Source organism: Molothrus ater, chromosome 24 (assembly GCF_012460135.2).
Source record: "Molothrus ater isolate BHLD 08-10-18 breed brown headed cowbird chromosome 24, BPBGC_Mater_1.1, whole genome shotgun sequence".
Classification (NCBI taxonomy): domain Eukaryota; kingdom Metazoa; phylum Chordata; class Aves; order Passeriformes; family Icteridae; genus Molothrus; species Molothrus ater.
Genome location: NC_050501.2, coordinates 2302733 through 2323702, shown reverse-complemented (window position 1 = coordinate 2323702; position 20970 = coordinate 2302733). Strand labels below are relative to the sequence as shown.

At 62.1% G+C, this 20970-nt stretch overlaps 1 protein-coding gene across 2 annotated transcripts in view; it reads left to right on the top strand.

Annotated features, from left to right (window-relative positions):
* FOXO6 (forkhead box O6) overlaps window positions 1-18978 on the top strand; it is a 45090-nt gene extending 26112 nt beyond the window's left edge. Inside the window, exons 2-3 of one of the 2 annotated variants that reach the window (XR_008508824.1) lie at window positions 13877-17941; window positions 17972-18978. Coding sequence is in view for 1 of the 2 variants with exons in the window: in XM_036397218.2 (XP_036253111.1) it covers window positions 13877-15295 (1419 nt within the window). In the remaining variant the exon portion in view is untranslated. Of the gene's footprint in view, window positions 1-13876 lie in introns of both variants that reach the window. The other variant, XM_036397218.2, reaches the window with a different exon arrangement.
* The last annotated feature ends 1992 nt before the right edge of the window (window positions 18979-20970 follow it).

Here is a 20970-nt window from a genome sequence, read left to right as displayed (position 1 = left end):
GGCTGGAGCCTCCCAGGAGGGGCAGTTCCAAGGGCTGACTCCAGCCGTGGCTGCAGAGCCAGGACATTCCCGTGTGCTCAGCCCTGCCCGGGGAATGTGTTTGGATGAAACCCGAGCCTGCAGCGGCCCCGGCCAGCGCTTCCCCCTGGATGCTCTGCTGTGCCCCATGGGCTGGGCTGGGAAATGCTCTGGGCTGGTTTTGGGGAGCCCTGTTGGCAGCCAGCCCCTCTCCTTCACAGGATCCCTTGGGAGCAGCATCCAGGGGATCCAGACACCCCATCCTGCTGAGCCCCTGGACCAGGGGAGCGTCCTAAAAATTCCCCTTTTCCCATCCATCAGTGGGGCTGTGGCTTTTCTCACCCATCAGAGGGGCTGTGCCCTTCTCCTCCCATCAGTGGGGCTGTCCCCTTTTCCCACCCTGTGCCCTTTTCCCCCCATCAGTGGGGCAGTGCCCACAAGCAGCAGTGAGTTTGTTGGTGGTATCAGGGCTCTGTGGGGTGACACCAGAGATCCCTGAGGTGACACCAGGGCTCAGGCACAGCAGTGCTGGGCAGAGCTGTGCCCAGTGGGTGCCCGGAGCTGCTGGGTCCTGGCAGTGCCTGGGGGGCATTGGGAGTGTGGGAGGGCTTTGTCCCTGGCACGAAGACATTCTGGGGCACAGGGGGGCTTTGAGCCCACCCTTGGGCAGCTGCTGAGCATGGGGGAAGGCTCCCCTCCTCCTCATCATCCTCCTCCTCCTGGCTGGCTGTGCTGGGAGTGAGCACAGGCTGTGGGACCCACCTGGAGCTGTCATTGGCAGGTGCAGAGGAGTGGAAAAAAGGGACAGCTGAGCCAGCAGGGGTGGCAGGGGACATGGGAGGGGGTCTGGGGACGGGGGGCACAGGAGGGGCTGTGACTGTAGGTGCCCTGTGCCAGGGTGGTGCTCATTGTGCCATGGGAGTGTCACTGGAGCCGTGTGTGACACCCCTTGGCAGGCTGGGGACATCCCGGGCAGGGCTGTGACCCAGCCAGGCTGCTGCAGGGCTGGGGGCTGTTCCTTCAGCCCCCTGGGGTGGTTTTTACCTGTCCCCTACCACACCTTTGCCTTTGGCTCCTGCCCATCACCCAACAGGGGCTGTGGCTGCCACCCCAGGGCACAGCAGGGATGGGCTCCCCATCCCCTTCACCCCCTGGACCCTACACAGGAGCCACCCCAGCTGTGAGCCCCTCACCCCTAAGAGCATCCCCCTTGGGGAGACCCCCAGGGTTCTGTGGGGTGTTCACAGAATCCTGGTTTGGGTTTGAAGCGACCTCAAAGCCCACCCAGTGCCACCCCTGCCATGGCAGGGACACCTCCCACTGTGCCAGGTGCTCCAGCCCTGTCCAGGCTGGCCTTGGGCACTGCCAGGGATGGTTTGGAGGATTTTGGAGGCTTTCAGTGTGTGCTGGCAGGGGGGGGTGCTCTGCCTTGAGGGCTGCCTGGCACTGAACAGCAGCTTGGGGACAGCAGGGACAGCTCAGAGCCTGCCAGGGTGCCATGGGCTCAGCTAGATGGACTCAACCCCACCACTGGCTGGAAACTGCTCCTTATTTTCAGAGCTGTTTTTTAAATAGTCCTTCTTGCCACGTTTCTGCACAGCAAGTCCCCGTGGGGAGGATTTTCTCCCTTAGAGGCATCACTGAACCCTCCCCTGCTCCACCCTCTGGGCCTGAATTCTGCAAACTGCTACAAACATTTGTTTGCTTGAGAAGCTGGTATTTTATTTTATTTTATTTTATTTTATTTTATTTTATTTTATTTTATTTTATTTTATTTTATTTTATTTTAGTTTTAATTTTTAGAATAAAACAGTTCCATGAAGGATCTCCCAGCCAAGGGCAGTTGGTGGCGGGGATGTCCCTGCTGTCCTGGCCACCCCTCTGGTCCCCATCCCCTCAGGGCTGAGAGCCCTGAGTTCTCCCAAGCCTTTGCCATCTGTGCTTGCTGCTGGTGGGGTGAAAGCTCTTGCAGGAGGAAATTCCTGCCTGGGTGGATGATGAGGCCCTGGCACAGAGCAGCTGTGGCTGCCCCTGGATCCCTGGCAGTGCCCAAGGCCAGGCTGGGAGAGACCTGGGACAGTGGGAGGTGTCCCTGCCATGGCAGGGGTGGAATGGGATGGGATTTAAGATCCCTTCCAAGCCAGTCTGGGATTCTCTGACTCTATTTGAGAAGCAAAAAGCCCCTTTCCATGCAGGGCCAGAGCAGCTCCTCATCTCCAGGAGCTGCCCTGGGGCTCGTGGAGTCTGTCCTGTCTGGGGGAGTCTGTCCCTCTGGGGGAGTCTGTCTATCTGGGGCAGTCTGTTCATGCTGGGGGAGTCTGTCCCTGTTCAGGGTGTCTGTCCCTGTTGGGGGATCTGTCCATGCTGGGGCAGTCTGTCCCTCTTGGGGAGTCTGTCCCTCTGGAGCAGTCTGTCCCTGCTCGGGGTGTCTGTCCCTGCTCAGGGTGTCTGTCCTTGCTCCAGCACAGCCCCGTGGGGTCCTGGTGGGACGTGGCTGTTGGAGAGGGCCTGGCTTTGCTCTGTGGCCCCTTGAAAGCCCCGTGGCTGCAGGGCACAGCACAGAGGGACTTGGGGCACCCCTGGGGGGCTGCTCCCCTGGGGAGGGGATGGGGGCAGGAGGGGAACCCCCGGAGCAGAGGGGGGGGACAGGGGGGGAACATGGAGGAACACGGGGGGACAGGGGGGGATATGGGAGAACACAGGGGGATATGGGGGAATAGGTGGGGACCACAGGGGGAACACAGGGGGACATGGGGACAACAAGGGGGAACATGGGGGTCACGGTGGGAACATGGGAGGGATGTGGGGGAGTATGGGGGGAACACAGGGAGAACAGGGAGGGAACATGGGGACAACAAGGGGGAACGTGGGGGACACAGGGGGACATGGGGAGATGCAGGGGGAACACAGGGGAACAATGGGGGGACAGAGAGGGAACATGGGGACACAGGGGGAACACGAGGGGACACGGGGGGACATGGGGAGATGCAGGGGGAACACGGGGGAACAATGGGGGAACAGGGGGAACACGAGGGGACACGGGGGGACACTGTGGGACATGGGGGGGGATATAAGGGAATAGGTGGGGAACACGGGGGGACATGGAGGGACACGGGGGCACATGTGGGAACACGGGGGGGACATGGACGGACACGGGGGACACCAGGGGACACGTGTGCCCCACAGGTGCTGTCTCCCTGCCCAGCCCTCCCTGGCTCGCTAGGAACAGCCCAGCTCAGAGGCAGCTCCAGGCTGGAAATCCGGCCAGCCCTGGTGGTATAGACAGGGGAGGATGAGGATGAGGATGAGGATGAGGATGAGGATGAGGATGAGGATGAGGATGAGGATGAGGATGAGGATGAGGAGGGGCTGGGCTCCCCATCCCAGCTCTGGTGCTCCTGCTGCTGCCCAGTTGCTCAGTGAGCCGGGCAGGGCGGTGACCCAGGGGTGCCATGTGGCGGTGTCCCTCCAGGTGAGCCAGGGGTGCCATGTGGCTGTGTCCCTCCAGGTGACCCGGGGGTGACATGTGGCTGTGTCCCTCCAGGTGACCCGGGGGTGACATGTGGCTGTGTCCCTCCAGGTGAGCCAGGGGTGGCGTTTCATGGCACCACACCTCGCTGTGGGTCATGGGGTGGTGCGGGCTGAGCGCTGCTGCTCCCCCTTCCTCCCGCAGGCGGTGAGGAGGAGGAGGAGGAGGAGGAGTGGGCGGTTTTCCTGCAGGGAACAGCCAGCTCCTCTGCTGCTGGGGCTCTGCATCCTGCTCGGGGCACCTCCTGCATCCCTGCTGGGCGTCCCCGGGCTCCCAGCAGGGTTTGATGTGCCTCGCCTCGGGCTGGGAGCAGCTCGGGGCTCTCTGAGCACAGCCAGGAGCGCCTGGGGGCACTGGGACACCGCTGTCCCCAGGCAGCCCCGGCCCCAGCAGGGACATCAAGCGGTGCCCGAGGAAAAGGGAGCGCTGCTGCTTTAATGATTTGGCTGCGGTGAGAACTTGGTGTGGAGGAAATTGAACCCAGGGGAAAAACTCCTGTAATTCCATGCAAAAACGGCACGGCAGCTCAGCTCGGGGTGATTTACTGCAGCTATTTTGGTGGGCAGCTCTGGGCTGTCATTAGAGCATTACGGGGTAACAGAGGGTCCCCCAAGGGTCTGAGCTGGCCTCAGCTGCTGCAGGGGGGGTCTGGGCGGGCAGGGAGTGCTCAGGGCGGGGTTTGTCCCCAAAGGAGGGAGTGATGTCCCTTAGCTGGATGTGGGCACTCTGCAGAGCTGTGCTGGCACCTGGAGCCCAGCCCTGGGCAGTCCCACCCTGTGCCAGCCCCTCACTCAGCCCCCACAGCATCCCCTGGGGCTGGCTGAGAGCTGGGTGGGCACTGGGGGTGAGCAGGTGCCCATGCCAGGGGCACAGAGCTGAGATGGGCAGCACCCAGCTCAGCTGGCCCCAGCCCCTGCCCTCTGGAACGTTCTGGGCAGAGATGGAGGTGGGCAGGGGTCCTGGCTGTGGGATTGATGGGAGTAGCACGGTGGGGATGGACAGAGAGCAGAGATCTCTGCAGCCAGGGCTGGAACTTGGGGTTTATTGCAAAGGGCCTGGGTGCAGGGCCCTGCTGGGAGCTGCCAGCCACAGCTCAGAGCAGGCCTGAGAGAAGAGAGGGGGAGAGAGGGTGAGAGGGGAAGAGAGTAAAAGGGGTAAGAGAGTAAAAGGGGTAAGAGAGTAAAAGGCAAGAGCTAAGAGACAAAAGGTAAGAGCAAAGACTTAAGAGCGCAAGGTTCCCATTACAACACCATAAATCTTCTTCTGTGCTGAATATTCTAATTCTCACTAACCAATCTAGTCCAAGACACAAATCCTACAGCATTTCCATACAGCCTATAAGAATCATTCCATTACCACACTGGGTTACATTTTAAACCCTACAAACTCCTCTTTGGGCCCCTTCTGCCAAGCTGGCAGGGTCTGCTCTGAGCCTCGGGCCTGTCTGCAAGCAGAGGGGATTGTTTGATCAAAAGGGGATCACCTTCAGCTGGCCATGCCATTGTTTTCCAGTTGTTCAGGAACTGAGGGATCTCAAAGCTTGCTTTCATTTCAATCTCCCTTAGAGTTTCCATATTCTCAAAATCTTTTGCCAGACAATCATATTGATAAGGCTTTCCTGTTTCACCTTCCCCAACACTGGCTGTCCCCTGCCAGCCCTGCAGTGGCACCTGCAGTGACCCCACAGCCAGGGAGGGTCCAGCACCGTGCGGCTGTGCCCCTGGCAGGTTCCTGGTGCCAGGGCAGCTGCAGCTGGGTGCTGGGTGCCCACAGCTCTGTGGGGCTCCTGCAGGAACTGGGGAAAGGCTGGGCTCTCCCCAATCATCCCCCAGTCTCATAGGGGGGTCCCCAGCTCCCCAATCATCCCCCAGTCCCATAGGGGGGTCCCCAGCTCCCCAGCCCTGCCCCAGAGGGATCCCTGTGCCTGCTCGTTATGCTCAGCCCTGCCCTGATCTAATGAGCCCTCTGGGGAGGGTGTGGGGCCCCAGGGGGTGCTGGGGCATTGGCAGGGGTGTGGTTCTGCACGCAGGCTGCACAGGCATCACTGCCATCCTCATCATCACTCCCGGGCTCCTCTTCTGCCCCTCAGGTCAGCCCTTGGAGGGTGGGCAGCACAGACCTTGGGCTGGTGGGGCAGGACAGGCACTGTGGGGTGATGGGACCTGTCCCAGCTCTGCTGGACCAGCTCTGGTGGCCCCTCCTGTCCTGACCCAGCCTGGGAACTGCTGTGGCTGGAGAAGGCGTCACTCAGGGCGGCTTTGGGGCTGCTCTGGCCCCACCAGGAGAAGCCCAGGGCACTGGGGGGGGGGGATGTTTGTGCAGGCTGTGGTAGCTGGATTGACCAGGCCGGTGTTCCCCAGCACTGAAATCACTCAGTACCAGCCCTAGTTCTGTATCCATCCATCCATCCATCCATCCATCCATCCATCCATCCATCTGTGGCACAGGGGTGGCACACACAGGGGTGGCACACAGGGGTCAGGGGGTGTTCAGGGGTGGCACAGGAGTGGCACGGGGGGGCACAGGGATGACACAGGGGTGGCATACAGGGACCGAGGGTGTTCAGGGGTGGCACAGGGATGGCACAGGAGTAGCACAGGGATGACACAGGGGTAGCACACAGGGGCCGGGGGTGGCACAGGGGGGGCACACAGGGGCTGGCGTTGTTCAGGGGTGGCACACAGGGGCCGGGGGTGTTCAGGGGTGGCACACAGGGGCCTGGGGGATGTTCAGGGCGGGTTCAGGCCGCAGCACGCCATGCCCAGCTGTCCCGGGCTGTGCGCACACCTCGGGGGTCATTAGCGGTCCCTAATGAGCTGTCGGCGGCGCTGGGAGCGCGGGGGGGAGGCGGGGATGCTCCGGCCGTGCCGCCCCGGGCTCCTCGCGTGTCGGCCACCTGCCCCTCGCAGCTCTAATGGGCATTTGCTTCAATTAGCAGCGCGTCAGCCCCGCTCTGCTCAGCCGGAGCGCTGACCCGAACGCGCCGCCGCCGGCCAGAGCCCCGCGCCGGGGGGCGGCTGCTCCCCCTGCCCTGCTTCCCTCTGTCCCTCCTCCTCCCCCTGCCCCTGCTCCCCCTGCCCCTGCTCCCCCTGCCCTGCTCCCCCTGCCCCTGCTCCCCCTGCCCCTGCTCCCCCTGCCCTGCCCCTGCTTCCCTCTGTCCCTGCTCCCCCTGCCCTGCCCCTGCTTCCCTCTGCCCCTGCTCCCTCTGCCCCTGCTCCCTCTGCCCCTGCTTCCCTCTGTCCCTCCTCCTCCTCCCCCTGCCCCTGCTCCCCCTGCCCTGCTCCCCCTGCCCCTGCTCCCCCTGCCCTGCTTCCCTCTGTCCCTCCTCCTCCCCCTGCCCCTGCTCCCCCTGCCCTGCCCTTGCTCCCTCTGCCCCTGCTCCCCCTGCCCCTGCTCCCCCTGCCCTGCCCCTGCTCCCCCTGCCCTGCTCCCCCTGCCCTGCCCCTGCTTCCCTCTGTCCCTGCTTCCCCTGCCTCTGTTCCCCCTGCCCCTGCTCCCCCTGCCCCTTCTCCTCCCTTTGCCTCTGCTCCCCCTGCCCTGCTTCCCTCTGCCCCTTCTCCTCCCCCTGCCCTGCCCCTGCTTCCCCCTGCTCTGCCTGCCCCTGCCCCTTCCCGTTCCCCTTCCCCTGCCCCTATCCCTGCCCCTGCCTCCATTTGCCTCTCCCTTCTCCTGTCCCTATCCCTGTCCCATCCCCTGTCCCTGTCCCTGCCCTGTCCCTATTCCTGTCCCTATTCCTGTCCCTGTCCCTGTTCCTGTCCCTGTCCCTGTCCCTGCCTCCCCCTGCCTGGCTCCATGGGCTTCCCCTTGCTGGGTTCACCCACCCAGGGAGAGCTGGTGTGGTCCAGGATGGTGTGGGGCTGGTGTGGGGCTGGTGTGGGTGGGAACAGTGTGGGGCTCATGTAGGTCAGGATGAGGCTGATGTGGGGTGGGCTGACGGGGTCAGGAAGGTGTAGATTGGGCTGGTATGGGGATGCTGAAATGGGGTGCACTGATATGGGGTAACCTGATATGGGGTGTGCTGATGTGGGTCAGGATGTGTAGATTGGGCTGATGTGGGGTGCCCTGATATGGGGTGCCCCTGCAGGCACAGGGGCTGGTGGCTCTCTGCAGCTGCCTGCCTGTGGCCCAGCACAGGGTCCCCTTCTGCCCTCGTGGGCCATCCATCCCTGGCACGGGATGCCTGCCTTGCCCGCTGTGGGCAGCCCTGCCACGTGTGCCAGCTGCCACCTGCTTACCTGACAGGCCTGGGCGCTGCTCGGGGTGGCCCTGCCAGGGCTGGGGGCTGAGCTCAGCCACTGGTGACACCAATGCAGGGAGCAGGGCTGTCCGTGCCCAGGGCATGGTGCCAGCAGGTGCCTGAGCCATTTTTGGGGTGAATATGATGTTTTTGGCGGTGTCACCGTTGAGTGTCCCATGCCACCACCCTCCCTGTACATCACCCCCAGGGATGAAGCCCCACTGAGGGGGTTGGCAGCCTCTGCCCTCTGCAATATTTCCTCCAGCAGTGGCAATTTTGTTGTGCAAGGAGTGAATAAGGATCAATTAACCCCTGGAGCCGTCCTTGTGCTGCTGGCAGAGCTCTTGTTAATGTCCCTGTCCCCATCCCTCTCCCTGTCCCTATCCCTATCCCCCTTTCCCTGTCCCTGTCCCTGTGTCCCTGTCCCTTTCCCTGTCCCTTTCCTTGTCCCTGTCCCTGCCTCTGTCCCTATCCCTGTCCCTGTCCCTGCCTCTGTCCCTATCCCTGTTCCTGTCCCCCTGTCCCCATCCCCTGCCCCTGTCCCTTTCCCTGTCCCCATCCCCATCCCTGTCCCTACCCCTGCCCCTTTCTCTGTCCCTGACCCCATCCCTGCCTCTGCCCCTGTCCCTTTCCTTGCCCCTGTTCCTGTGTCCCTGTCCCTGTGTCCCTGTGTCCCTGTGTCCCTGTCCCTGTCCCTTTCCTTGCCCCGTCCCTGTGTCCCTGTCCCTTTTCTTGTCCCTGTCCCTGTCCCTGCTTCCTCCTGCCATCGGTGCTGAGCCCACACCAGGTAACAACCAATGGGCTCCTGGCTGGGTGGCCCAGCAGCCTGGACAGACAGACAGACAGACAGACAGACAGACAGACTGACCTCTGACAGCAGGTGTGGGGAGCAGCTGGGGTTGGGTTTTGCTTGAAAACACTTGGTGCTGGGCACAGGGGAGGGGTGGCAGCTCGGGGGGCACAGCAGAGGGTGCAGGGATGTGCCAGGGACGGGGAGGGCCCCAGAGCCCAGCCTGGTTTGCTCTCCCCGCTCTGCCCAGGGCCTGCTCCTGCTCTTGCCACTCCTTTTGCCCCCCTTGCTCCCCTCAGGGCACACAGGGGAGAGCTCAGCCCCACTCCCAGGCTGGGGTGGCACCCTGGCACCTGCTGCTCTAGGCATGGGTCTGAGTCCTGGGCTCAGTACCCATGTGGGTGGCTCATTTCGGGGTCTGAGCTTTATCTCAGGGCTTGATGCTCATTTTGGAGCCCGGGGTTCATCTCAGGGCTCAATGCTCCTTTTGGGGTCTGAGGTTCATCTCAGGGCTCGATGCTCATTTTGGGGCCTGGGGTTCATCTCAGGGCTCAATGCTCATTTCAGGGTCTGAGGTTCATCTTGGGGGTCAATGCTCATTTTGGGGCCTGGGGTTGGTCTCGGGGCTCGATGCTCATTTCAGGGCCTGGGGTTCATCTCAGGGCTCGATGCTCATTTCAGGGCCTGGCGTTCATCTCAGGGCTCGATGCTCATTTTGGGGTCCGAGGTTCATCTCGGGGCTCGATGCTCATTTCAGGCGTCCTCCCTCGGGGGGTGAGGCTCTCCCGCAGCATCGTTGTCATCCTCACCGTCGCTGCCAGCTGCCCATTGACAGTCGAGGCACTCTCCCGAACAATGGGTCCGGCTAATCCCGTTACAATGGCACTAATTGCTAATCAGACCGATTTCACACTGCCGGCTCCCCTGACAATGAGGCTCGCCGGAGGAGGGCTCCTGGGGGGGTGAGGGGCTCTGTGGGTGCCCGCAGCCCCCCCTCCGGCCCCGCAGCAGGACCAGCCCCCGCAGACGGGCACTGCCCTGGCACCGCGGTGTTCCAGCCTGGCAAAGCCTCCGGCAGCTGGCATGGGCTGGCACGGGCTCAGCCTCGTCCTGCCCTGGTGCCAGCCAGGCTGGGCAGGGGGTCCGGGGCACCTGCAGCCCCGGTGCCACCTCCAGCCCGCCCTTGTGCTCCCCAGAGCATCCCGGTCCCCTCGGCTGAGCTGCGGGGGCGGGTGGGGTCCACGGTGCAGGTGTCACCTCTGGCAGGGGTTGTATGTCACCCCTGTCACCGGCTGTGTGTCACCCTGGCATGGGCTGGGTGTCACTCCCAGCACAGGCTGGGTGTCACTGCTGTCATGGGCTGGGTGTCACCCTGGCATGGGCTGGGTGTCACCCCCGGCACGGGCTGGGTGTCACTGGTGTCACAGGCTGGGTGTCATCCCTGTCATGGGCTGTGTGTCACCCCTAGCACAGGCTGGGTGTCACCCCTGGCAGGGCTGGGTGTCACCTTGACATGGGCTGGGTGTCACCCCTAGCACAGGCTGGCTGTCACCTCTGTCATGGGCTGTGTGTCACCCCCAGCACGGGCTGTGTGTCACCCCCAGCATGGGCTGAGTGTCACAGGCTGAGTGTCACCCCTGTCACCGGCTGTGTGTCACCCCTAGCACGGGCTGTGTGTCACCCCTGTCACAGGCTGTGTGCCATGCCTAGCACGGGCTGTGTGTCACTGGTGTCAGGGGCTGTGTGTCACTGATGTCACAGGCTGTGTGTCACCCCCAGCAGGGCTGGCTCTGAGCCCTGACCAATGCCCTTGCCCGGTGCTGTTTGGGGTTTGGGCAGCGGGGCTGTGGGGCTGGGTTAGCAGTGAGGGGCTGAGCCATGGGGACAGGCAGGGGTGACAGGGGGCATGGGGGCACAGCATGGGCACAGAGCACGGCCACCCCTGCAAGAAACGGTGCAGGGCAGGGAGTGGTGCCAAAGGTGCCGTGGGTGCCCTGGGGCTGGCACCATCCTCTCCTGACCCCAGACCACCCCCTGCCAAGGCAGCTGCCGTCCCCTGTGTGTCAGGAGGACACTGCCAGGGTGCTGTGGGACGCTGGGTGCCTGGGGCTGCCCGGGTGAGGCAGGTCCTGCTGATAATCAGCTCCTGCCCACCCCAGCCCTGCTCCCTGCGCCCTGAGCCGCGGGCAGCGAGCGTGCCGGGGTGCTAATGAGGAGAGAGCCGGGTGTGCTGCACCTTGCACTTAATTGCTGCTGGCTTCTGGCTCTTAATGAAGCTCGGCTGCGGGAGAAGCAGCAGCCTCTCCTCGTCTCCTCTGCCTCGGGCAGCCTGACCCTGCCAGCCCTGTGCCCTGCCTCGGGGCTCTGGGGTGCCCTGTGCTTCCTCTGGGGTGGGAGGGGGCTGTAGCAGAGGATGCTGAATGTCACCCCCGTGCAGCTGTGACATGCCCAGAGCCCATCCCCTGTCCCCATGCTCTGCATGGCAGCTCCAGCCCTGCTGCAGCATCTCCTGCCTCCTGTGCTGGGCAGGCTGGCAGTGCTGGCAGGGAGGGACTGTGGCTGTGGCAGGGTCCCCGCTCCTGCCAGGGCCCAGCAGTGACTGAGCATCGCTCCTGCAAGCCCAGTTTGGCATCCCCAGCTCCCCATGGTCTGTGGGTGCAGGGCAGCGCCGTGGGGCTGAGCTGGCTGGTGGCCCTGGCCCTGCCAGGCAGTGACAACCACTGCTGTGCTTCTGTCCCTGCTGCTTGGACGGTGGCTGAGTCCTGGATGGGAGCTTGGATCATCCTGTCCAATGATGGACAGGATGGCAGTTTGGTCCTGGATGGGAAGGGAGTTTGGATCATCCTGTCCAATGATGGACGGAATGGCAGTTTGGTCCTGGATGGGATGGGAGCTTGGATCATCCTGTGGCTTAAGGAGAGCTGCTGGAAGGGTCAGGGGGTGTCAAGGCCAGGGCTTGACCTGCTCTGCTGGAAGGTGGTGAGCCCTGTTTGGGCAGCTGTGTCCCAACCACCCCCTGAGCCCCCTCCCCAGCCGTGCAGGAAGGGGTTAATGGCTGGCCCATACCTGCAGTTGCATTTTAAAGATGTGAAATTAAAGCCCGTAATTTATTCTCCCCACACACGAAGGAGCAATTAGTTCTAAACACGGCTTAATCAGTCAGTGCGAGATTGATTTCTGTAGACTTGGATTTGGTGGCTGCTGGCGAGGAGCCAGCCTGGGAGCAATCTCCAAATAAATGAAGTGCAGAGAAGTAAGCCATTACATAATATGATAGATGAGGCTGGAGCTCACTTGCCTCTTCATTAGTATTCCACTGTACACCACAACAGCACCAAACTTTCTCCCCTCTGCCGTGGGTTCCTCCCCCTCCTCGTCCTTCTGCCCCTCCTGCAGCTGGGAAGGGGCTGGGGAGGGGCCTCCCCTCTCCAGGAGCCCCTGGCCAGCCCTGAGCCTTTGGGCAGACGTGGGGAAGGGTCTCTGTGCTGCAGACTCTTCCCTGGGCTCTGCATCTTGCCTTTGTCCTCTGGGGAAACTGAGGCACAGGGAGCTGGGCTGGCATCCCTTGAGCTGCATGTCAGCAGGGAGAGGCAGGTGACAGAGAACCCCAGGATGCTTTGGGTTGGGAGGGACCTCAAAGCTCATCCCATCCCCTCCCATCCCATCCATCCCATCCCATCCCATCCCATCCCATCCCATCCCATCCCATCCCATCCCATCCCACCCCTGCCATGGCAGGGACACCTCCCACTGTCCTAGGTGGCTCCAGCCTGGCCTTGGGCACTGCCAGGGCTCCAGGGGCAGCCACAGCTGCTCTGGGCACCCTGGCAGAGCCCAAACCTCTCCAACCAGGCCTTGCCAGGCTACAAACCCCCTGTGGCAAATGGCACTGGGGGCACCTGGAACCATGCAGGAAATCATTCTTTCCTTTCCTTTCTCCATTTGCTGCAATGGTTTTTGGTGCTGGTTTCCATCCTGGATTGAGGAATGGGAATGCCAGAGTGGTTTGGGTGGGAAGGGATCTTCAATGCCAGCTCATTGCAGCCCAGGGCCACCTCCCACTGTGCCAGGTGCTGCCAGCCCCAATGTCCAGCCTGGCCTTGGGCACTGCCAGGGCTCCAGGGGCAGCCCCAGCTGCTCTGGCAATTCCAGCCCAGCCCCTGCCCACCCTGCCAGGGAACAATTCCCAATTCCCAAGATCCCATCCAGCCCTGCCCTCTGCCACTGGCAGCCATTCCCTGCCTCCTGTCCCTCCATCCTTGGCCCCAGTCCCTCTGCAGCTCTCCTGGAGCCCCTTCAGGCCCTGCAAGGGCTCTGAGCTCTCCCTGGAGCCTTCTCCTCTCCTCTGGAGCAGCTTTAACAGCTCCATGTTCTTGCTCTGCTGGGGATTGCAGGGCTGGAGGCAGCTCTGCAGATGGGGTCTCACAAGAGCCAAGGGGAGGAATCCCCTCCTTGCCCTGCTGGCCTGACAAGCGTTTGGGGACAAGGTCTCACATGGTGCCAACACGTTGTTTAGGGCTGTGGTGGTGCTGATGTGCCCTGCACAGGGCATGTGTTGGTGCTGAGGGTGGAGGGGAGCACATCCAGAGTGGTGCCAGGCAGGGGAAGGGGCTTGGAGTCCCCTCCAAAGGGATCCCCTCTCCTGTGGGGCTGGTGGGGAGCAGGCTGGGATCTCCACAGAGGTGCTGGCTGTGCTGGCAGCATCCTGTGGGATGTGCTGGCTACGTGCTGGCCTTGGGCTGGGAGGGAGGGATGGACACCTGTGCCTGTGCATGGTCCTGACCCCATCACTGCATTTGCTGCCTTTTCACCCCTCTGCAGGCTCCTGTCAGGGAAGGAAGGTCCCCAGGGTGCTCCCCTGCTCCAGGTCCCTGGGACCTGCCATGGCAGGAATTGTGCCACAGACAGAGCTGGGAGGGAGGGAGGGAGGGAGGGAGGCAGGGAGGGATGGAGAAGCCCTGGGCCTGTGCATGGTCCTGACCCTGTCACTGCATTTGTCCCTCTGCAGGCTCCTGTCAGGGAAGGAAGGTCCCCAGGGTGCTCCCCTGGCTGCTGCGGGTCCCTGGGACCTGTCATGGCAGGAATTGTGCCCCAGCCAGAGCTGGGAGGCGCAGCAAGGGGCTGTGACCCGTGGGATGTGGGAGGGACCTGCCAGCCCAGCCCTCCCAGCCCCAAACCCTCAGCCCAGGTATCCCACGGTGCCTTGCAGTGCCCCATGTTCCCCCCAGCCCCGTGGGCCTCCCTTTCCTTCGGGGGTGCCCTCCCTGCTGCTGACCCTGCCCTGTCCTTGCTGTCCCTGCAGAACTCCATCCGGCACAACCTGTCCCTGCACACGCGCTTCATCCGCGTGCAGAACGAGGGCACGGGCAAGAGCTCCTGGTGGATGCTGAACCCCGAGGGCGGCAAGACGGGCAAGACGCCGCGGCGGCGCGCCGTGTCCATGGACAACAACAGCAAGTTCCTGCGCATCAAGGGCAAGGCCAGCAAGAAGAAGCAGCTGCAGGTGACGCAGGAGCGTGGCGAGGACAGCCCGTCCTCCCAGCAGCCCAAGTGGTCGGAGAGCCCCGCGTCCCACGCCAGCGATGAGTACGACGCCTGGGCGGACTTCAGGACGCGGGCCAGCTCCACGGCCAGCACGCTGAGCGGGCGCCTCTCGCCCATCATGGCCAACCACGAGCCGGACGAGCTGGAGGAGGATGATGGCACCCCCTCGTCGCCGCTGATGTACCCCAGCCCTTCCAGCACCATGTCTCCTTCCCTCAGCGCCCGCTGCTCCGTGGAGCTGCCCCGGCTGACCGACCTGACCGGCACCATCAGCCTGAACGAGAGCCTGGGGGAGAGCATGCTGGAGGACCTGCAGGATGGCTACAGCATGAGCCCCTCGCAGCAGCTCCCCCCGGCCGCCCTGCGGCAGAGGAGCTCCAGCTTCACCTTCAACTCCAAGTGCTCCAGCATGGGGGCCGCCTCCAACACCTACTGCGGGACCATCTACAGCCAGCCGGCCATGGGCCTCATGCGCCGCCTGCCCATGCAGACCATCCAGGAGAACAAGCAGGCCACCTTCTCGCCCGCCAGCTCCTACAGGAACGCCTCGCTGCAGGACCTGCTCTCCTCCATCTCCTACGCGCACAAGGAGAGCATGGTCCCGGGGGAGCTGCCCCCCCTGCCGCAGGCCAGCCCCATGGTGCCGGCCCGTGGCCACAGACACAACCCGCTGCTGTGTGGGGCTGGAGAGCAGGCCTTGTCCTCCTACCCGCCCCACCCGGGCTCTCTGATGAAGAGCAACGCCCTGTACCACCCGTCACCAGCCGGCCACCACCCTGCGGTCAGCACCAGTGCCTTAGCCAATCCTGTCAGCCTTATGAGCCTGCCCAGTGAGTCGTGCAGCATGACGGCCGTGCCGCACCACCACGGGCACCTGCATCCCTACGCCAATAGCCAAGGGGCACACATGAGCCTGCTGGATTCGCTGCAGGGCCCCTACCCGGGGGCCGTCCACCCCCCCGTGTTGGGCCAAGACAGGTTCCCAGCAGACCTGGACCTGGACATGTTCAACGGGAGCCTGGAGTGCGACGTGGAGTCCATCATCCTCAATGACTTTATGGACAGTGATGAGATGGATTTCAACTTCGACTCGGCGCTCCCGCCGCAGAACGGGCTCAACGTGCCCGCGCTGCCCGGGGGGCCACAGCCCACGAACCAGAGCTGGGTGCCCGGGTGACCCCTGCCCCTGCTCGGGCTTGCCACCGGGGAGCCACCAGGGGAACATTGAGACTAACTGTTTTTTTTTCCTTTCTCTTCTGCCTTTGTTTGTTAAGATAGGCGAGAGCCATCGGTCTGAGCTTAAGGTCGAACACGAAACACAAACCGGAGGGTCAAATGTTGAGATGGGGGAGGACGCCCAGCCCCAGGTGTGCCCAGTCTGCAGGTCCTGCCAGCATCCTCTGGAGGACACAGGGCAGGTGGGTGGGAGAGGCAGCCGGAGCCAGGCAGATCCAGGGCGTAGCAGGAAGGGAAAGCCTTTCTAGACAGGCCCAGTGCCCCGTGGTAATGGTGCCAGTTGGATTTGCCCTTGGGCTGGGGGACAGAGTGGTGATGGCTGGTGCTGTGGGACACCCCCAGCACAGGCATCCCCCCTGGGGAACAACTCTTCTCTGAGCCACCTTGGGAAATGAATCCTCTGGGCAGAAGTGTCAGGAGTGGGGACCCTGCCCCAGGGCAAGGGGGGGCTCGTGGCCCCTCAGTCCTGGTGGAGATGGGGGCTCTGCTGAGCCCACACCCCCAGGCCAGCTCTGCTGGGCGTCCTGGTGGCTCCAGGCAGGGTTCCTTGCTGAGCAGTGGGCAGGGGGTGGTGATGGTGTGCAGCCAGCGGCCCTGGAGCAGCATCTGGCAGCCCTGGGGTGCAGGAGAAGCTGCAGCCCCTGCCTGGAGCAGGCTGGGCACGCTCCTGGGGGGTCCTGCTGGCAGTGAGGGACCCCTGGGCTGGAGGCTCAGGGGCAGCTCGCAGGGGCGGGGAGGGGGAAGTATTTATTTGATTTCATGCACTCTTTTGCCATTGAGTTTTTGCATTGGAAGGAAGAAAGGGTCGAGCTTAGGGAGAGGAGAGAGAGAGGCCATGGGTGATGTGTCCCATCACATGGCTCATCTTGGCTTGGCCATGGGGTGTTGGAAGTTGGGGTGAAAGCTGGGGGCTGTGATGTGGGCCACCCTCCAGGAGGGGCTCTGTGTGTGTGAGGAGGGAGGGATGTGGTCGCCCAGGCCTCTGGACGCAGCGTGGGGTCCATCCTGCTCCAAGCTTGGGTGACCCACATTGCTCAGGGAGGTGCCACGGGGGCCCCAGCCAGGGCTGTGGGGTTCCTGGGGGGTCAGTGCCACCATGGCTGTCCCAGTGTCTCACTGCCCACTCCTGGGGTGCCAGGAGCTGTCAGCAAGAGGGGTGCACCCACCTGCCAGGGGCTGGGGCTCTGTGGGGGTGGGGACCACGATTCACACGTGGTCCTGCTGTGTGTCAGGACCCCGAAGTGACCCCACTCTGTGGGGCAGGAGAGGGCCAGGGATGTCCCAGCCATTCCACACAGCTGCCAGGAGCAGCAGGGTTTGGAGGGGGTCAGGCTGGTGGCCAGCAGGAGCAGCTGGTCTGGAGAGGATGGAGGGGCTGGGAGGAGGAGCTGGGAGCTGCTGCTGTGTCCTGGGGGGTCTCTGCTCAGCCTTTCTTCCTCCTGGGCACCACAGGCTCTGTGTGACCCCCAGCCCCTGGCTTGCAGTGGGGTCAGTGCACAGAACCAGCACATTTTCCCAGCCCAGCTCTTCCTGCCCCAGCTCCTCTGCCATGGAGCTGGGTCCCAGCCACAGGTCAGGGCAGGGGGACCCATGGGTGGCACCTCCTGCTCCTCTCCTGACCCACAAGGCTGTGACAGAGGAGCCCTGTGTGCCACTGCTCACCTTCACCTGGGGCACACGGCAGGCACGGTCTCTAAAGACATCCTTACAAGTTAATTAATTATGTTTACATTATTTGATCATGTACAGAATTTAATATATTCTATTATATATAATCTTTCTTGAATGCTTTTTTAAAAAGGATTATTCTTTGGTCAGGATCATTACCGCATTCCTTTTGTACACCACCTCTCCTTGCAGGCATCTTTCAAATCCTTGGAAACCGATTGCAAATGGCTCTTTAACCCCTGAACCCCCAGTTCAGCACGTGGTGTGAGGGACCCAGAGAGGAGGAGAGGGCAGCTCTGGCTGCCCTGGAGCAAATGGGGGCCTCAGGAATGGGAGAAAGGGAAGAGTCCTGGCTCCTCCAGGCATTTCACCTCCAGGAATGGGAGACAGGGAAGGATTCCTGGCTCCTCCAGGCATTTCACCTCCAGGAATGGGAGAAAGGGAAGAGTCCTGGCTCCTCCAGGCATTTCACCTCCAGGAATGGGAGACAGGGAAGGATTCCTGGCTCCTCCAGGCATCTCACCTCCAGGAATGGGAGACAGGGAAGGATTCCTGGCTCCTCCAGGCATCTGCCCTCCAGGCACAGATCCAGCATCACACCAGCATGCCGGGCAGCAGTGGGGCAGTTGGAGGTGGGATTCTCCCACGCTGGGGTCCCCGAGCCCCCTTCAGTGTCACAGACACTGGCTGGCCATCAATGTGATGGGGGAACTACTCCAGAGCAGGAGGGAAGTGTCCCCTTGTCCCCAACAGCAGGAGGGGAGTGTCCCCAGCCGTGGAGGAAAGTGTCCCCTGTCCCCAGCACAGGAGGGATGTGTCCCCTTAGTGCAATACAACATCCCCTTGTCCCCAACAGCAGGAGGGGAGTGTCCCCAGCACAGGAGAGAAGTGTCCCTGTGTCCCCAACAGCAGGAGGGAGGTGTCCCCGTGTCCCCAGCACAGGAGGGAGGAGTCCCTGTGTCCCCAGCACAGGAGGGAAATGTCCCCTTAGTGCAATACAACATCCCCTTGTACCCAGCAGCAGGAGGGAGGTGTCCCCATATCCCAGCACAGGAGGAAAGTGTCCCCACGTCCCCAGCAGCAGGAGGGGAGTGTCCCCAGCACAGGAAAGAAGTGTCCCCAGCACAGGAGGGCAGTGTCCCTGTGTCCCCAGCACAGGAGGGAGGTGTCCCCGTGCCCGCCGTGCCGCCCCGTGCCCCTGCCCCGCTGCGTGGGCACGGCCCCTGGCCAAGCTGTGTCGTGGTTCGTGACCGTGGGGTTGTCGTGTGTGCGGTGCAGTGGTGTTGGTAACGTCAGTCAGTCGTGTGTTCAGTGCCCTGCGGGGCGAGGGGCGGCCACGGGGGCGGCCACGGGGGGACAGGGAGGCTGCAGGGCTGGGGACAGGGTGGCCGCAGGGCTGGGTGGCACTGCTGGCCCTGCCAGGGGACCAGAGCACCAGGGCAGGTGGGCTGTGGTGTCCAGGTGGGTGGTGCTGAGGGACTGGGGGAGTTGGGGGTGGCTGGCGTGGCTGTGCCCCCCCTGTGACTGTCACTGTGGGGAAGGGGACACCCAGCAGGGCTTTGTGGCACTGCCTGAGGCTCTGGGTTCCCTCTCTGCAATCAGCGAGGCCACCCCACATCCCACCTCAGTGAGCTCCATCCTCCCCTCTCCATCTGCCATTCCCCCTCTGGGACCAGGAGCTCCCTCCCTGCTCCCACCCTGCCCTGCCTGGAGCCAGTGTGGGGGGACACCCAGGACCCCCCAGTTTGCTTCCCCTGGCGGTTTTGGGTCCGTTTCCCTCGTATTTATAACTGTACAGACTGGGGGGAGGGTCTCATCTCTCACACACATTTATTGTAGGCAATGGTAACTTTCTTGGTTGTGCTATTAGAGTTTGTGTATGTGGCAATGTAAAGAACTGTGTATAGTGCATTGTACAGCATATTTTCATGAATAAAATTGTTTTAAATATTACAAGGTGGGGCTGCTGCTGCTGTCAGTGCTTGTGGGTCTGGGATGAGAGGGGGAATGGTGCCCCCAGGGAAGCTGGGGAACATGGGAGAGTGACCAAGGAGGAGATGGGATTTTGGTGAAACTGAGCTTGCACCCAGAGCATGGGGGTGGTTGGGCTGTGGAGGTCATAGAACCACAGAATCATCAGAGAAAAGGAGACTCAGGGCTGCCCCCATCGCTCTCTGCAGCTCCTGAAAGGTGCCTGTGCTCAGCTGGGGCTGGGCTCTTTCTCCAGAACTGACAGAACCAGAGCACACAGCCTCGAGCTGCACCAAGGGAAATACAGGGTGGATAGCAGGAAAAGGATTTTACAGAAAGGTGATAAAGTTCTGGAATGTTCTGCCCGGGGAGGTGGTGGAGTCCCCATCCCTGGGGGTGTTTAACAAAGCCTGGATGTGGCACTGGGTGCCAGGGTTGAGTTGAGGGGTTGGGGCTGGGTTGGACTCAATGAGCTTGAAGGTCTTTTCCAAACTGGTAATTCTGTGAATTCTGGGCAGCCATTCCAGAACTTTATCACCCTTTCTGTAAAAAACTTCTTCCCAATATCCAACCTGTATTTCCCGTGGGGCAGCTCGAGGCTGTGTGCTCTGGTTCTGTCAGTTCCTGGAGACAGAGCCCAGCCCCAGCTGAGCACAGGCACCTTTCAGGAGCTGCAGAGAGCGATGAGGGCAGCCCTGAGTCTCCTTTTCTCCAGGCTGAGCACCCCCAGCTCCCTCAGGGGTTCCTCACTCACAGGGTTTGTGTTCCCAGCTCCTCTCCAGCCTCGTTGCCTCCTCTGGATGCCCTCGAGCATCTCAAGGTCCTTCCCAAACTGAGGGGCCAGAGCTGGACACAGCACTCCAGGATGATCTCCTGGCTCTCCTGGCTCTCCTCCCTGCACTGCAGCCCCCCCGTGCTGGGCACCCCCAGGCATCCCCAGCACAGCCCCATTCCTGCATCCATGGCTGTCCCCATGCAGAGGCTCAGCAGTGCTGACAGCCTGTGCCTGCTCTGCACGCTCTGACCTTCTCCCAGAGCCATCTCTGAATGCCACCACGTCACCAGCAGCCCACAGCCCCCATGGGAACCCAGCTGGCAGCCTGCTGTGAGGGTGGGATCTGATTTGTGCCAGAGGTTGGGCAGGAGAGGTCAGAGGCTGGGCTGGGCTGAGCTGTTGGGGAAGATGAAACAGGAAAGCCTTATAAATATGATTGCCTGGCAAAAGATTCTGAGAATATGGAAACTCTAAGTGAGATTGAAATGAAAGCAAGCTTTGAGATCCCTCAGTTCCTGAACAACTGGAAAACAATGGCATGGCCAGCTGAAGGTGATCCCCTTTTGATCAAACAATCCCCTCTGCTTGCAGACAGGCCCAAGGCTCAGAGCAGACCCTGCCAGCTTGGCAGAAGGGGCCAAAGAGGAGTTTGTAGGGTTTAAAATGTAACCCAATGTGGTAATGGAATGATTCTTATAGGCTGTATGGAAATGCTGTAGGATTTGTATCTCTCCTGCCCCGTGCCAGCTCCACTCTGCCTGCACAGCAGGAAGATCCCTGAGGGACAGGGGACACATCTGGAGATTTGTCTTCATTGCCAGCTGGGGCTGTGCCACTGACCCTTCACACCCCATCTCACAGGGACACAGCTGGCTCATCCCAGGGGCTGTGGGCTTGTCCTGAGAGCATCACACAGAATTCCCAGAATTCCCAGGATCACTGGGTTGGAAGAGACCTTCAAGATCATCGAGTCCAACCCAGCCCCAATCCCTCAACTCAACCCTGGCACCCAGTGCCACATCCAGGCTTTGTTAAACACCCCCAGGGATGGGGACTCCACCACCTCCCCGGGCAGAATATTCCAGAACTTTATCACTCTTTTCCTGATATCCAACCTGTATTTTCCTTGGTGCAGCTCGAGGCTGTGTGCTCTGGTTCTGCCAGTGCTGCCTGACACATTTCTCTGTTCTGGGAGATAACAC